Below are 16,942 nucleotides of genomic sequence, written 5' to 3' on the forward strand. Positions count from 1 at the left end.
CTCGGAAAGATGCAAGACCCTCAAAGCTAAAACTGTTGCCACAAAAACATGGAAATTGGTTTGAGTCTTTTTTTTTTTTTGGTCTGTTCTTAGTGTTTAATGTTTAAACTTAGCTTAGTTTAATGTCAGAATATTGTGATCCAGAGTCCTAAGCAAAGAAGCCAATGATCCCCCTGCCTTCTGTCTGACAGCAACATGATCTTGCATTGATACTTTCCTTTGGCAAAGGCATTTTGCACATGCCAGTAGAGGACAGAGGTTCCAAGTGATGTGTCACTCTCAGGCGTTGGCTTTTGTGTAGGGTTCTTTACCTGTGCAGAATTAGTAACCAGTGACTACCTTGTGTCATAGTATGTACTGGTTCTAGGCTGGACTAGGTCCAGATTTCTGATTTTATTTGGAAGTTTCTATAAGTATTAGATTCTAAAATAGCCTTTTGATGCAAAATTTTATTAAAGTCTCTCCAAGCTGACACTTGGCACGCACTTTATCAGCAACACAGCTACTGCTTATGTTCCTTTTTTTCTTTTTTTTTTTTTCTTTTTTTTTCCTTTGGTTGAGTAGATTTTATCAGGAATTGCTGCAGTAAAACCACTGTAGAAATCAAATTAGCTGTTCATAATTCCAGGAATTTAACCCTAATTTGCATATTCTGTTTTAGAAGAGGCGAGGTTGGGGACCCACTACTGCAAAACACAGCTGCTGCCTGTACTCTTGTCAGTGGCTTTGCAGAACAGAATAGTTCTTCTGGCTCTCTAAACACCTGGCACAAGACCACAAAGAGTTTGATGGCACTGCATTTATCAGGAGGAAGAGATTCAGTGCTGTTTCTGTGCCCGCTTGGCAGATTGCAAAATAAGAGGGGACTTTGCTGTTGGCATTGAAGAGCTTACAGCTTGTGGGAATGTTACCCTGGGTTTTTCTCGCAGTGTAATAGTCCTCTTGTAATCATAAAGGGCATTTTCTTGGAAACAGCACTGCTTTTTAATGGTTGCAGTTAGAAATAATGGTTGGATTTATAACCTGGTTTAACACAACCCCTCCCCAAAAAAAAAAACCAACACCGAAACAAAACAAAAAAACCCCAAAACAAAACCCGGCTCTATGCAGAAATTTTAGTATTGAACAAATACATTTGCACTAGTGTAGCAAATTTTTATAAGTATTTTGGTTTTATATTCATACTAGTGTATATGTAACAAAAGCAAATCTTGCTGTCTCCTGATGATTAATATTGTACATTTATTTTCTGAAAGCAGATGTCTCCTTTTTATGGATCTGACTTGCAGGAATTATACTAAAACAAGATTAAGAAATCAGTATGGGATGTGAATGATATCATGAACTCAACCACTCCTCTCTACATTTTCCTTCAATTTCTCTATTACAGGATAACTATTTACATTACCTTAGTCAAATTTCAAAATTTGGATTTCAAAATGCAATATAAACTGCTAATAAAGTAGATACATTTCTCTTAAAGATTTTTTTTTGTGGATCATATGACCTGCATTCATCATGTCTGCCGGTTACCTTGACAATTTTATTAATACTGCTCCAAATTTGCAAATAGTAACAGCTGGAAAAGTTATCCAAGGGGACTGTTGCTCTGATGGTTTTTTTTTTTCAGGTTCACAGGAGTTATGAGGTGGGCTTGAACACCGTTTGCAATCTGTTAAGTCCAATATATTTTCTGAGGTCACAAGTCCTGCCCACGGGGACAACCCGTGCAGTCTGAGCACTTTATGACTGGTAAAGCTTTGTTTCGAAGGGAAGGAAAAGAACATAAAAAAGCCATTTTTGAGGGGTAAACCAAACATCTACCTAACTCAATAATTTTTTTTTTTTTTTATAATGGCCCACAGTGGATGCCTAGAAAAGAGAATGACAGTGGGGCAAGCAGTAGTGGCTTTCTGCATCTGTGCTCCAACTTTTGATCCCTCTCTGGCTTGAAGACTTTCTGAGTCAGAGATTCTGCCTTCATGTTTGATGCTGTATCCTTGTGTTTATTGGCTGAGTTGTGCTAGCGGGAAAAGTGACTTCTGAAAAGCAGCTATTTAGTTGATACTACAATAAAACTCTTCACACGGTGAAGTAATTAAAGCACATTGCCCTTCTAAAGCTATTTTAAAAGATACAGTGTTTTCCAGGATTAACTGCAGTATTTTTCTTGGTTTTGGTTCTGGTTTCCTGAGATGTCTCTTCTATTCCCTCCTCATCTGTATTGAAAAGGGGGAAAATTGCCATAATATTATTTACGTTTCCTTGAAATTTATTTATTTTCTTAAAAGTTGTTTACATTTGGAGCTATTTTGAAGTCTCTGTGTAAAGTTACTAGTTTGGATTATGTTTTCATAGCTCTTCAAGCAGCAGTGCTTGAATAACTACAGTTCCAAAATTTGATTCTCACTCTTTAATATGGTAAAAAAAATACAATCTTTTTCTTTTGCTGAGCAATATGAGATGAACTCTAGTCCAGAGGACTTTGGGCAGCTAGAAGCACCATTGTTTGTTGTTAAGTCTTTTTTTAACTGTATTTTTAACTGTAATTGTAACTTTTCAAATAAATATCCCTCTCCAAATCTCTCAATTTTTGCTCATTCTATCTTAAGTATAAGATTTTTAGCCTAATCCTGTTATTTAGTTTTGAGTTATTTCTTTATTTTCACATTTCCGTACTATCTGTAGATTAGTTATTGCCCTTCAACCTGTGATTATTTATGATTCTGTTCTGCATAGGAGTATTGTTTGTTTTGTTACAGTCTTCGGCATTTTACCTTTTTCCATTTAAAAGGTTCCTCTGAAGCTAACTCTGATTCATGTTTTATTGCTGTGTATCTCTAGCACAAACCAACATTATCCTTGCACTGTTTGTTTCCTAGACCTACTATGTTTCTGTAATACATTTTAAAAAATAATTGAACGTATGGCTCTTTGTTACTGTTCTCTTACTTGTTACCATTATCTGACTTTTTACTTTAACTCTTATTTATTGGACTGGGCTTGTTTAGAGTTTCACTACTACTGCTGTGAGGTCTGTAGTGGTTTTGTTAGCTTCTTGCTTTTATAATTCCAGAATCTCAAGAATTTTGAATGTTACATTGTTATTCAGGTGCCCAAGTCCATCAAGATCTTACAGTTCAGCAAAATGTGTTTCAGAAAGGAACACTGATCTGCTCCATTTTATAAAAAAAAGTCAGGGGAATTTGCTAAGTAGCTTGGACATGCAATCTCAGTGTAAGCACCTCCATGAGTATCATCTTGTCAGTGGAACTTAAGCACGTGCTTGAAGTTAAGCACATATTTAAGTGTTGCCTTACCTTGGTCAGGATTTTCTCAGCTAGGAGCAAGTTCGTGCTTACAAAAATGCAGTGTATGTTAGCTCAGACCTTGATAGAAGAAGATTAAATTATTATTTAGATTATAGCTGACATAAATGAAGAAACAAAACGCTGACTTGACAGTTTGGCACTTATTTTTGGTGAGATAAGGGGAATAGTGCATATTTAGGTGAAATTTAAAAACTGGTCACTGACTAGGTTCAAGAGGACTTCATGCCTGTTTTCTCTTAAGTAAGATTCTAGTCTTATGGAATAAATTATGGCTCATTTGGCTTCCTATACTTGGAATGTTTTTCCATTTCCTGGAAGTTTCTGTTCATGAGTGTGCTGCTTCTTTAAGGGTCATATTTTATGTTGTTTTGTTCTCTTCTGATGCTTTCTCAGCAGTGCTTTTACATTTCAATAACTTCTCTAAGGCAGAAATTGTTCATATTGTTCATATTTTTACAATAGCTTGTTTCATTTGTATCATGACATACATAATATTTGTGTGCAGGCATGTATGTTGTTATAATTGCATCTGACTATATACATACACATAAAAATTCACTGTGAAACTGTATTTGCTGGGTGCCGTAATTCAGTTTTGATGCACCAATAATATGTATTAAAAGCTATTATTTTGTCTGGAATCACAAATACAAAACTGATTTAGAAATTTATAGTATATAGCGAAAATAGGATTATTATGAAAATAAGCCAAACTATGTTTATATTCAAATTGTGAATGACTGTAAATAGAAAAAATACAGAGTAGCTGAGACCTAACGTGGTCATAGTAAAACTGTCTGTGTTGTACATGTCACAAAAAATCATTGTTTATACCTCTATTACTAAAACTTGGAATTAATATTGTGCTGTTCTCTCCCTGCTTCAGGCTCTATAGAACAATGTTTTTCTTTCTGCTTTTTTTTCCAGCACTTGCTACTAGCAATAAAGTTTATCATGGCGTTTGTAATTCCGGATAAACCAAGAGATATCCAGATGAAACTCGCAAAATTGGAATTTGAATCTTTAGAGGCTCTCAAACAACAGGTAAGAGCATTTCAGGTACTGTTTCATTTTCTGTTAATCCATCATTGCTTAAGAAGTGGAGCAGCGAGTTTTAACCTATTTATCTGCCATTTCAACCCAGTAATGTATGAAAGTCCACATCAGGAAAATAATCTTCCTTTCCAGACAGCTTGAAATTCCTGGTATGGCTAGTAATGTAGCAACTTGTAATGTCTGTTGTCCTTGTGTGTGCAAACATATTTTGTTTATATTGTCACTTATAAAGGACATTGGGCTGTGTGAAACCTCATTTCATCCCCCGGAGGTGTTTATTATTGCAACACTAGGATTTCTTTCATTGCTGAAATACCATCACAAGTAGACAGTTAACTTGGCTCAAATATTAATCAGAAATTGTAAACAGGCTGAACATGTTTGAAATAATTGTGTTGTGAACTAAAGACGTGTGAGGGAATGGTAATGTTGCCTTATTTTAGTGTCCATACAATATTCTCATTTTATTGCATAAAAATTATATTTTACAATATACTTAACAAGCATTCCAAAGCAAGTTAGAAAAATAAGGAACTAGATTGTTTTACTGAGAATTTCTGTTCTAACAAATGATTGCATAGAGAGAGTGGTGGAGATCACAAGAGATGAAGAATTGCATGGGACTAGCTTCAGTAGGACACAGAGATTCTACAGAGCTGGTTTTGCGATGGCAGCATTCTTTAGGAGTTTCTGAGTGTACCATGCTAGATAGGATTTCTAAGCTATCTAACGTATCAGAAAACAAACAAAAAACCCCCCAGCATTGAGATGGAGAAACTAGTTCACCTATTTATTGTTAAAGATACTTTCACACTGCAGAGCATGGTTTTACATGAACATATTCTTTGTGCGCTCCACATAGACATGTGTAAACTCCTTTGTACTTTTATTTGTGTAAAATGGAATGTTACTTTTTAAAGCATCCACTGTAGCTGCAGGTGACAAAATGATCTCTTGATTCTGGACAAACTGAGCCTATAAACAATGCACTGCCTTTTCTAGTTAAAATACCACAGTTTTGTGTGATTCTAGAACATCTCTATTGAGGTCAGTGCTGTCTTTCATAATCAGCCATAACAAACAAAATCCAAATTACAATTGAATCTAATGCCTGATAGTTTTGTTTTGCTTTTCTCTAGTATGTTGATGTGAAGTTAACAAGAGCTGTTCGGGGTCTCATGTGGTTTTTAGATAATATTAAAAGGAACAGGACTACATTTCTGTTTCAGTTGTTCTTTCTGTTTTCATTTTGTAGACCAGCAAAAATAGGTCATCTGCCAGAACCTTAAGGTCAAGTGAATGTAGTCACTCACCTTGGGTTGTAATGTTCCAACTGGAGTATGTATAGTCTCTTTCAATATGAGTGTGTGTGTCAGCAGTAGGGTCTTCATCTTGTGTCCTTGCATCTGTGTATTCCTACAATAATACATGCCTGATTCCCAGTTCTTCAGGGTTGCTTCATTAATTCAGTAGTGAAAAGTAAAAGTTAGTCTGAATTTCAGCAAGAGCCTAGTTCTCACCTATACTTTCAGGCTTCCTACAGGATCTGGGAAGACTGTTGGCTGGGTTTCAGGTGCCTTGGTAGTTACTTTAAACACAAGTGTCTGCCATCACTTTTTTAGATTTCCTCTGATTGATACTGTGCTATGTATCCCATAGACATGTAGATATTTGGACTTTTTTTCTTGTCCTTTAAGGATTTTTTGAGTGAAAAATATCTGCATTTAAAAGTGCAATATCTGCATTGACAGTGCAAAAAGATACTGAAGCATTTATGTTAGAAGCACGTTTTCTAGTTCTTCCCCCTGCTACTGAGAGTCAGCTGGTAATTTATACTGTATATATTACTTTCAAGCAAAAAACAAGAACAGCAAAGTCCCCCAAAACAACTCCTTAAAAAAACAGGCATAAATGTCCGGGACAAACACGTTGTGGGATCAAATGGAAAAAGTAGTTCATATACTTCTGTGTAAGTATGCATTGCATTCCTTTCTTGATGCTATCCAGACATGCATTCCATTGTGTTTTACCATATGATCTTTTAGAGTACGACTGTCTTGGGATGTAGCTACTAGAAGGGTATTTACAATGACAGACTATAAACCTCTGAGATGCCGAAATAGATTATTAGGCTTCATATATAGTGCATGGAGAGAAGATCTCCTAATACAGCTGCTTTGAACAGTTGTATTGATTTTGCTTGGGATCCTTAACTTTAGATAGTGTGAGTACCTTTACCTTTTCATTAATGCTAAGCTAATTGCTTTTTAACCTAGTGCAGTGGGACTGTAACTGTTCTCTGTTCAAATCCGTTTGAAGACTTGAATGTCTGTTTGAAAGGGATTTTAGGGAATAGAGTGTCTCAGTTCTGTAATAGAGATGAGCAGTCATCAGTAGAGCTTGTTAAAAAAAAACCCTGCTATATGGTGAAAAATGCCATAATTAAAAAAAAAATCATTTTATATTGGAATGTCAGTCTTGTTTTGAAGTTCTCAACTTTTGAAGTTCTCAAACTTTAAGAAAGCTTTTTAGGAACTTCTGAAATGTTTCTTTGAAATGTTTCTTTACATAGTTTGTGTTACGACTGTTGGAGTGGACTCTTGAATGGCTTGTAATAACTTGATCTATTTCGAAAATACTTTTTTTGATACATTCTGAGTATCATAACAAATTTGCTAATGTAACTCCAGAGAAAATACTTTACCCTTTCTGAATCTGGATTGGGGAACATGCTACATCTATAGACTTTGTTTCAAGTTTCCCTGATGTCCTTCAGTGTAAAGAATGATGAAGGAGGCCGGTTCAACTCTATTTTGGGGAGGGGAGAGGGCAGAGAATAAATGAATGTAAACTTTTTATGGAGGACTAAAGAGAATATCCAGATTTTTGGAAGAGGAGCAGGAATGATTCCTTTCACAGTCCCTAAAGTGTTGTCACCTGGAAGAAAGCCTGGATAATGGGCAACTAGAAATGGGTGTTGTCTGCCACTAGAGCGATGGGCCCTTTTCGGTGAGAATCACGATCCTTCTTAGGGAAGTAACTGTCTGGTAAAGTGGGTGCATCTTTGCAGTACCCTGCTCTGTTGCATCTGTTTGCTGCAACTGCAGAAGCATGCCTTGCTCTTTGGTCTAGTCCCTCTTTTAAGGAGGATCAAGTCTAAGTGTGCCTGCAGGCAGCAAGGTAGCAGTTAATTCTTCAGTGGTTCTGGAATTACCATTGGCCTACATCATACATTGGACCAATGATATAAACTCGTGTGAGATCACTGTCTAGCATTTTCAGGGCAGGGACAGCTTCTGGACAGATCAAAGCTTTAAGAACAGACAAAAGGCCCTCCTGCTTGGAGAAAAGGGTCTATATCCTTATAAAAGGTCTAAGTTCTAGAAACACAAGACAGCCACAGATTAAACAGCATAACTTGCATTTTGTGGACTCGACTACAGTCATATTTTCAAGTATTAGGAGATCTCCTCAGTATTACATTCTTCCAGTTGAGGCAAACATCAAATAAATACCTTTTTTCTGCACTGAAACTAGTCCCAGGCAAAGCAAATGAGAGACAGATTGGGGAAAAATAATTGTAATATTATAAAAATAATACAGTAATTATTTTCTGATCATGAAATACAGAGAGTAACAACTCCAGCATGATGTCTAACTAATTATTTTTCAAGGAAGGATGAAGTTTTAAATGATGGGGAATCTTTTCACAAAGTGCAACTCGTTATAAAGCATCAATACTAGCTCTGAAAACAGAAGTTTATTGATGTAAAAATGCTTGTGTTTTTTATGGTACTTTTGCATTAAAACATCTGAACTATATAAATTGGGTAAAGATTCTTTTTCCTTATATCATCTCCTTCACTGCTATCTCAGCAAAATACACATAGCTCTGATAGCAGCAATAGAGAAATACAATTTAGTGCACGATTTGGCTTTTTCAGAGGAACTGCAGGGGGGGAAACTGCCCTTAAGCTGGAGCAGAAATGCAGATGTGCATGATTTTCTGCTCCATGCATCCCTTCCTGGTTTCCTCCCCAACCCCAGCCCTTACTTCCAAGGGGACCTAATGTTTAAACTTCCTGTCATCCCTGTGGTTTAGTTTCCTTCCTTAGTGTTCTAACCATTGGTGGCCAGTATCTTTTAACAGGAATGCCTTTTCCTTCTGATATGTGAAGCCTTTCAGTGCTTCCTCTGAAGAAGTATGTCCATGTGTTAGATATCTGGTGTCCATCTGTAAAAGTTCCACCAGAAGGAGGCTCCAGATAGATGACGTGCTTGTGAGCAAAGGGTCAGCTGATTGACAGCTGTCATCCTTCCTCAGCTGACAGCAATGAAAAGGGTCAAGGTTATTGAACACCAGCCGTGAAAATAAGCCTCCTTTCTCCTCCCTGGTGTATTTCTGTTTAGAGAGAGATAAAGCAATGTGGTTATTCAGCCTGGGCCAAGTGGAGAAAGACCTTTTGCTCTTTCATGCAGTATCTCCCTTGGTAGCTGTACTATCCACATACAATTGCTTAATGGCAATGGTATAGTCTGGATATCCATAAACAATTGCTTCAGTTGCTTTAGAGTGAGATCTAGTTGTTTGTAAGTCAGTAGTGCTTCTTCTTAATGATTTCCAGCAGAATAACAAGTTTTTTGAAGCAACAGTAGGTGCAGCTTTCATTAGGATTTCTCCAGCAATGTCATGCATTTCCTGAAAACGGTCTTCTGTCTCAGCTCCCTCTCAAGGAAATGAAAGAAATGAAGAATGCTGTGACTGATCTCTGCATCATCGTCATTGACCACAGGCTTCTTCAAAACACTTCTTGCACTGTGTTAATTAGCTTTTTTTTGAAAAGGATGATGAGACAATGACAAAAAGAGACTGGTGTTTGTTCACCTAGGTGTAGCCATATGAAAACTTAAACCCTTTCTCCCTCTTTCTGCAGATATTCTGGCATGCAAAAGTTGCTGTTCTCTCCAGTGCAAACCTTCTGCTTCAAGTAATTTCAGTGCTTTAACATTGCAATTCACATCACTGCAGCAGCTCTAGTAATTGCAAAGCTTTCTGGTTTCTGACTGCAATTGCTGAACCTTGCCATTTCCCCTAGGAATGGTACCAACTAGCACTAATCATGTCCTTTCCAGGAGGAATACACTATTCTGACTCCTGCCCTGCTAGAGTGTGTAGCCTCTCTGAGAACAGCTTTTTTTAGCTCAAAGCAAAACAAAGAGGTACTGCTAACTTAAGGGTCTTCTGCACTGTGTAACGTCTGTACATGGTCCTCGCAGCTCTTCAAGCTGTTGTTCTTGCAGAGATTTTCTAATTACTAACGTATCATGGGTCTCAGAATGTGACTGTGGGTGTGATGGGCCAATATAGCTGCTTGAATTATCAGTGAGCCTCAGAAATTACCCTTCTTTTTTGGTGGGGGAAGGAAGAGAACAGGATCTTTGTTTTTAACTATTAAACGCTGGGAGAGCTTGAATCATTAATTCTTAATGTCCTGGTTATTTATCTTGTAAAACAGAAACCGAAGACAGGTTTTGTTTTTTCTTGAAGACAGTTTGCTGAAACAAACTCAGTGGATTTCTGCCTTATTACTGTATTATTTCTGCTATAATTACCAGAATTTAGAGGGACCTGTAGTTTCAGGACTTCCCTCAAAACTGATAATAAAAGGAGAAGCTTGTTCCATGCTCCCTGTCAATGCTGAGCAAATATAAGGCTGCAGTCAGACAAGAGGAAGGGCAAGTATCTGACATGAAAAGATTTCATTTGAATAATCAAAGATTTGCAAAAACAACCTGTAGGAAAGGCTGGTAAAACTTGAGCTTAAACACTGAATTTAGGTTAAAGCAGAATGTGATGAAATCAACCATTTACTTTATGTTTTACCACAGCCCCACCAAACAAGTCCTTAAAAATAATGTTGTTTCTAAAGAAAAAAAGTTTTTTTAGCAAAGGTTCATTTTTTTTCTGAAAAAATATGTGGCTGCACTTTTTTTGATAGACTCCACTGGTTTGTGTAATCAGACATAACTCACGGTTGATGTTAAAACAGAACCATTACTAATCATTTTTGTTTGCTTTAAGTTTTTTTAAGAGGGCAAACTTATAAATTCAACTTCACAAGTGTGGTTTTTTCTGAGTGAATAGGCAGGATGCTTTAAGACATGTCAGTATAACATTTGCGTATGTTTGTTTGCAGCAGGGATATAATTCAAGTAAGATCCATTATATTTTCATAACACAGTTTTTTAAGCATGGAAAGACTTGCACCCAGTCATAGAACAGATTGTGGTCAAGCATAGTTTTACCTGTGTATTTTAAACATGAATTCTTTTAATGCTGGAGCTTGCTTGAGAGTATGGTAATGAAAATCACTTTCAGTATAGAGGTGTTAGCAAAAGAAAAATATATGATGGTCCTTTAAGGAAAAAAAAGTGAAATCAAAAGCCCTTTAATTTGGGAGGAAGGTTTTTTTGTCCCCATTTATGACTTCAGCTAAAGGTGAGATGACATCAAATCTGTCTAGAGGGAAATAAGTTAAACTTTTAAATGTGGGAACCTTGAGAGCTAACAGTATAAATATAAACTTTTAAATACATATAAATGTGATGGTGTCTGATGCTTCTGTATGTTCTTAACGGGAACAGAAACAAACAGTGCACCAACTTCCCAGCAGATGTAATTTCCTTTTCCAACCATCCGTGTGTTCCCTGTGGCTATTGCCAGGGGCAAAATTGTCCATCAAGTTATGTTTCCGTAACAGCTGAGTCTCTCTGGAAAGATAACCCATTTTACCTTTTTCAAATCCTGACTTAGAGCCTAGTGGTGGAATGAACATCAGTCAATTCAGTACACTCTTTATGCCTGACATCCTAGGTCATTGATAGGATACCACCTTAACAAGGAAACGTGGAGTAAGGGGATAGGGTAAAAACTAGGTTAAAAATTGTTTCGACTGTAAGATACAGCAGCTCCCTCAGGCTTTCATAGTTTCAGAACCCAGAGGGGATCCCAATTATATGTGTACTGGTTTGAATACAAGGGAACAGGCTATTCCACTTCCATGCAAATGAGAGTAAAGTGCACAGTGAGATTTGATTTAAAGAAATCTGGTAGCCAGCTTTCAACAGGACATTCATGTGTCTGTAGTTACAGACTTCTAAGTAATGATTGTACCTGTTACTGAGAAGGGGAGGACTAGAGCAAGAAGTGAAAAATAAATATCTTCTCTTGTTAAAATTCCTTCAAAAGAAAAGAATCCCACAAGGATTACACTTACCATATTTTCATAACTTTCTTTATAGATCTGAATAGAAGTTGATGATAAAAAATACAGTATTTTTTGCAAGCAACTGTGGACTCCTACACACCTATCACAATTTAAATATCCTTTTCCCTATGCGACCTCAAAAGATCCCAGTGAGAACAATAGGCCTTTTAAAGGAAAAGCTATTTTATTTTAAATAATTAAACTTGACTCTGGAAAGCTTTCTGAATGAGCAGGAAGAGAGTAGATAGAATGCATCTCAACTTTTCAGAGATGATGATTTCAGCCAAATTTTAGATGTTTATATATTACCTGATTATACCAGTACCACCCCTCCTCCCAAGAAAACCTGTCGTCCTGTCTACAGGGTGAACTCTTTCTGAGACTAACTAGAGATCAAAAAGCAAGAACCCACAGAATTTCTGAAAAAGGAGGCAAAAATTTAAAATTAGGTTCATGTCTCCTTGTTGCTAGTGATGACACTTGCACCATGGCTGAGTCTTTGTACATGCTGTGTAGCCTGATCGTGGTGATTCTAAGTGTTCACTATGATATGTTGCCTACCTAGCCACTGGGGCTTTGTTCATTTTTGAATTTGAAAAAATGTCTGTGGCTACTGGTGCTGCCTTGTATAGTCATACCTTCTGTGGCATGAGAAACAGTACTCTGATATATATCTGCCATTTCAGTGAGGTGGGTAAAACTCATGCCAAATAGTCAAGTCCTTGCCATATTGATTCATTTTTGTTCTGAAATCAGATGTAATTGTTTGTCTGAATAACATAAAAAGAAAAATAAGCGGTTAGTATGTGTACATTTTGTTTCAATTGCATAGTATATATTTATATATATATACATAACTTAAGTAGCACATGCTTTTTGTATGTTAGAGCAATTGTTTTGCGAACTCTCGTCACGGAGTACTTTGTAAAGGTGGTTTCATGGACAGTTGCTTCTGGCACTTTCGAGCATCTAATTCTGTACCTTCCCTCAGCATCTAAAGAGGTGATATAGTTGAAAATGTGTTGAGGGAGGTGATTTTCAAAAGATAAAAATTGGCACTTATCTTCATTGTGTATTATTTTCCCTATTTTTCAGTCTGTGATGTTGACCTGAACATATAAATTAGAGGTGAATTGTTTTAATGTGCAGGCCACAGCTTTTTTATAATCAGAGATGTGCAAACAAACCAGACATAAACTATTTCACCAGTCTGTACATAGATACATTTTTGCTTAATTCACAACAGACAGCAAAATCCCTCAGTACAGTCAAGGACAATGTTGCAAAGTAAGAGCGAAAACACACTCTACAGACACTTTGATCTGTCCCTTACTGAATTCACGCCCAGCACCGTCTTTCCTGATACTTTATGCTACAACTATGGTTTGAAATTTAATCTCATAAGGGATCTTTTATTGCAGAGATCAGTCCTTTGACTGTCACAGGGTGGACCCTCTCCTGCATGGCTCAGATCCCTGTCACACAAGCAGTGACAATTTCTGCAGTTAGTTCTCCAACTACTGCTCTGCACTAGTAATGTCCTTGAAGATTATTACTTTTTTTTTTGTATGAACCCTTTCAGTATTAGCAATGAATTATCTTAAAGCATTAGCTTTCCTGTCCCTTATCATCTCACTTAATTGTAGTTAAGGATGGGTGGAATTGTTGCTTTTCTTTCTCCAAAAATAGAGAAAAATTGCACTAGAGGAGGTTTCAGTCTTTGAGTGCCTTTGTCTCTTGACGCCTGCCTGGCAGGTAGTGCAAGTGATTGACTCTTAGTCAAATTACCATTCCCTAGGAGCCAGTGAGTTCCCACAAACTGGACAGCATATGGCAGCATTTGGATTTTGGCTTGGGGGTTTTGTGCCACTCGTAATTTTCTAGGACAAATTATCAATTCGTATTTCATTTACATTCTTTTAATTTTTGCATGTTATTTGGCAGCTTAGCTGCTTCTCAAAATTTGCGATAATTCAAAAATTTAAATGTAGTCAAATTTGTGCTGAGGAAGACTTTCCAAGTGAACAGACGGATGTGAAGCAACCTGGTCCAACAAAGGTGGCTTTATTTGTTTTAACTCCAATGCATTAGAAGGCTTCTGCAAACTCTACATATGTTCATCTGTGTCAGCTGAAAAATAGTCATGTTTGATTATAGGTTTCTCTGTTGTATCAGAATAAACACCGGCCACTTGTTCATAGATAATTAGCAAGTGTGTGTTCTTTGTCAACACCTGTTTTCTAAGGTCTGCTGTATCCGTAATATAAAGAATTTTGCTATAATATCTTAAATAATTTTGGTCTTTACCAGTATCCAGATTGATATTTATACTATATTTAAACATGATCTTTAAGAGTTTGTGATTTCACAGAATTATAGATTGGTGCGGGTTGGGACAGCTAAAAGTCATCCAAGCCCAACATCCCCATGTTGAGCTAGCTGGTGGTATAGCTGGAAGCTCTTTGTGAACTAGGAAAGGTCATATTTATAAGATAAAATACTTCCAATGAGTGACATTTTGTCGGAGAGGATTTTTGAGCATTCTTCTATTTGCTTTGGAAGATGAAAATAAAATCTATTATTTGTTTTCTGGAACATGTTGAATTGTATGTGGGATTTTCTTTGTGAAAACGTCATGTATATGTTAAAACAAAAAGTCCCACCTCTCTCACTTGTAGAGATGCTCTAACTCCAAGTTGAATATACGTGTGTGGCAGAACAGCATCAGCCAAATTTATTCTGTGTATTTGATAGATATAAAAAGTGAGGAAAGTAATATTTTCACTAAGGATTGTGCAACAATGCTGGAGATATATTATTTAAAGACGAACACTATTTGACTGAAATGAAACTAGTAAATGATGAGGAACTGCAGAAAATTTGATCCCTTAACAGAGCATGACAGGATGTCCAGTGTCTGAGGAAGGAGCAGAGACAGCCTCTGTGTGTAAAGTGGAAGGGAGATTGAGTCCCTTTTTCTCCCTATGCCAGATCAGGCAACAGAAGTAGGACTCTGTGTTGAATCACTTTGCTAGAAGCAGGTGTCAGTCAGAAAGAAGTTCTGACTTGCTTTTTTCTCTGTTTCGTGTGTCTGCCCCCCTGAAGCAACCTACTAGCTTCCTTAGGAGGGCACTGGTAGCACTTGTATTATCAAAGGAACTTGGTTGTGGCATTTAAAAAATTGGTATAAATGATTAGGAAATCAGAAAGGAGCTGCGATGGCATACCAAGAATGCAGGAGATGAAGATAGGAAAGTCTGCAGAGATTAAACTCTGATAGTTTTTCTGGCTAATGCACATTTAAGATGCGTGTGTGAGAAGTCTGTATCTACCATAGGTACATTTATAAGCCTTTTGTCCAAATATCAACAGTTCTTTTTAATACATGTACAAATGACTCTCTTAAATTATGTGACAACCATAACCAGTAGTTTGCAACCTTTGCTACCATAATACAGGGGAGATTATTTAGGAATGATTTATTTAGCTTATCAAGAAAAGGGTTGAGAGGTGTCTTGTTATGTAGGTGTGTATTCACTTGTGCATGAAAGTGTAGTGGGAGACCTTTTAACCTTCTTGATAAAAATGTAATGTGGTCCAGTGTCTGAAATCAGACATTACATAAAGGAGGCACGATTTTGTACCTGAGAAATTTGGTCAGTGTTGGTTCACATTAGAAATGGAGTGTATCAGGGACAAAACAACCTTTTATCAAAGATGGTATGCCGTGTCTACCAGCATCCACAAACAGATATCTAGGAAAGAACAGGGAAGTGTGGCAACTAGGTGGTGTGCTTCCTTCTAGAACTATCATACCTTCCAGTAATTTTTAGCTCTTGATTTTTCTAAGACAGAGGTAGTTTCTTTGTATTTAGTAATCTTCAGTTATTTTCTGTTCCATGATAGTGTTCTGTTCCTCTTTGAACCATTTTTAGCTTTAGGGTACACAGTATCCTTTGGCAAGAAGTGCCACAACTCATTATTCTTGGCCAAGGACATAGGTTGTTCATTTGCAGATGTCTTAATATATTCTAATCAGGTTTGGTAGAAAAAGGTTTTAGATTCTACATATGAGAGGAAGTATTTGACTGAATTGTCATGGAGGTCCTTTTGTCTTCTGGAGTCTGTGAATTTGAGTTTCTGTAATTTTATTTTATGGCCTTTGTGGAAAACACGATGGCCTGATTTGCTTTTAGCTTGTTAATGATGCTTGCAAATTTGCTTTAAGACAATTAGTCTAGTCAAATAATTTTCTTCAGGCCTTAGCTGACTCCTTTTTTTCTCTGTTTGTGTATAGTTGGCTAAATAATGTGAATTGGTGCAAAGAGTCCTTTTCTTGGAGACCAGTTTAACATTTTGCTAACACAATGAAATCCAGACTGGTTACTAGTTGGCAAAGTTTGTGTGATTTCTGGTTTTCCACCCTGTTGTGGTACCTGAATTGATTTATCTAATCTGTTCCTTGCCACCACAGTGGGCATATTAGGTTCTAAGTGTACTTTCCCATTCTTTTCTCATGGAAAATTGCTTTAATCTGCCAAAACCTGAAAAATCTAAGTACTGTCAGTTTGGCAGTTGTCATTAGATGAGATATCAGGACTTGGTGGTGGTTGATTTCATGGCCTGTTGTGTTTTTGAAGTATGCAGGGCAGTTATGCCACAACAGAACATTGACATGACAGTTTCTTAAAATAGCTGAGGTAATTTTTGTCACTCAGGACTGGGACACTTGAAAGTCCAGTGTTTCAAACTTTATAGAAGAAGAAAATATTGCATTGATGAGGAATAGTTTTGTATTCCATGATATAGTTGGTTTTTTACATGTGTGACTCATATAAAATTGTATTATGCATCTAAAATTTTTATTTAATTATAAATTAAAAATAAATATTCCCTTAGTCATTAGCTATATTGGCTTTCTTATGAAAGGCATTTATGTGTAGAAGAGTTAAGAGTTTGTTTCATGACCAGAATGCTTAGAAATACAAAGAGGTTGAATCTTTCTGCTGTTTGGCCTCTCTTGTGTTTCGAGGGGGCCACTTTGCTTAGGGAGTTCTGGCCAGCACCTCCGTAATGCATAGCCAAATTTCAGCAGCCCATGCTTTCTGCCTAACAGTTGAGTTACATCTTTCCTTTCTAACTATTATATTCCTTTATTTTCTTAAAGGCATCTTTACAGTCACAATAGGCAGGTTTTTGAAAGTTCAGCTGAATGTAGGCAGCTGCTTTCCTTGGAGGAGATGCATTTAAAAGTTACTGTCTTTATCCCCCTGTATTGTGCGTATG

At 36.8% G+C, this 16,942-nt stretch overlaps 1 protein-coding gene across 2 annotated transcripts in view; it reads left to right on the forward strand.

Moving 5' to 3' along the window:
* Window positions 1-16,942, forward strand: part of ANO10 (anoctamin 10) — a 125,320-nt gene that overhangs the window by 78,266 nt on the left and 30,112 nt on the right. For both annotated transcript variants that reach the window (XM_017817953.1, XM_017817954.1), the window contains exon 12: window positions 4,260-4,376. In XM_017817953.1, the coding sequence (XP_017673442.1) occupies window positions 4,260-4,376 (117 nt within the window). The remainder of the gene's footprint in view (window positions 1-4,259; window positions 4,377-16,942) is intronic.

This window comes from Lepidothrix coronata, unplaced genomic scaffold (assembly GCF_001604755.1).
Source record: "Lepidothrix coronata isolate B3197 unplaced genomic scaffold, Lepidothrix_coronata-1.0 Scaffold64, whole genome shotgun sequence".
NCBI classification, from domain to species: Eukaryota; Metazoa; Chordata; class Aves; order Passeriformes; family Pipridae; genus Lepidothrix; species Lepidothrix coronata.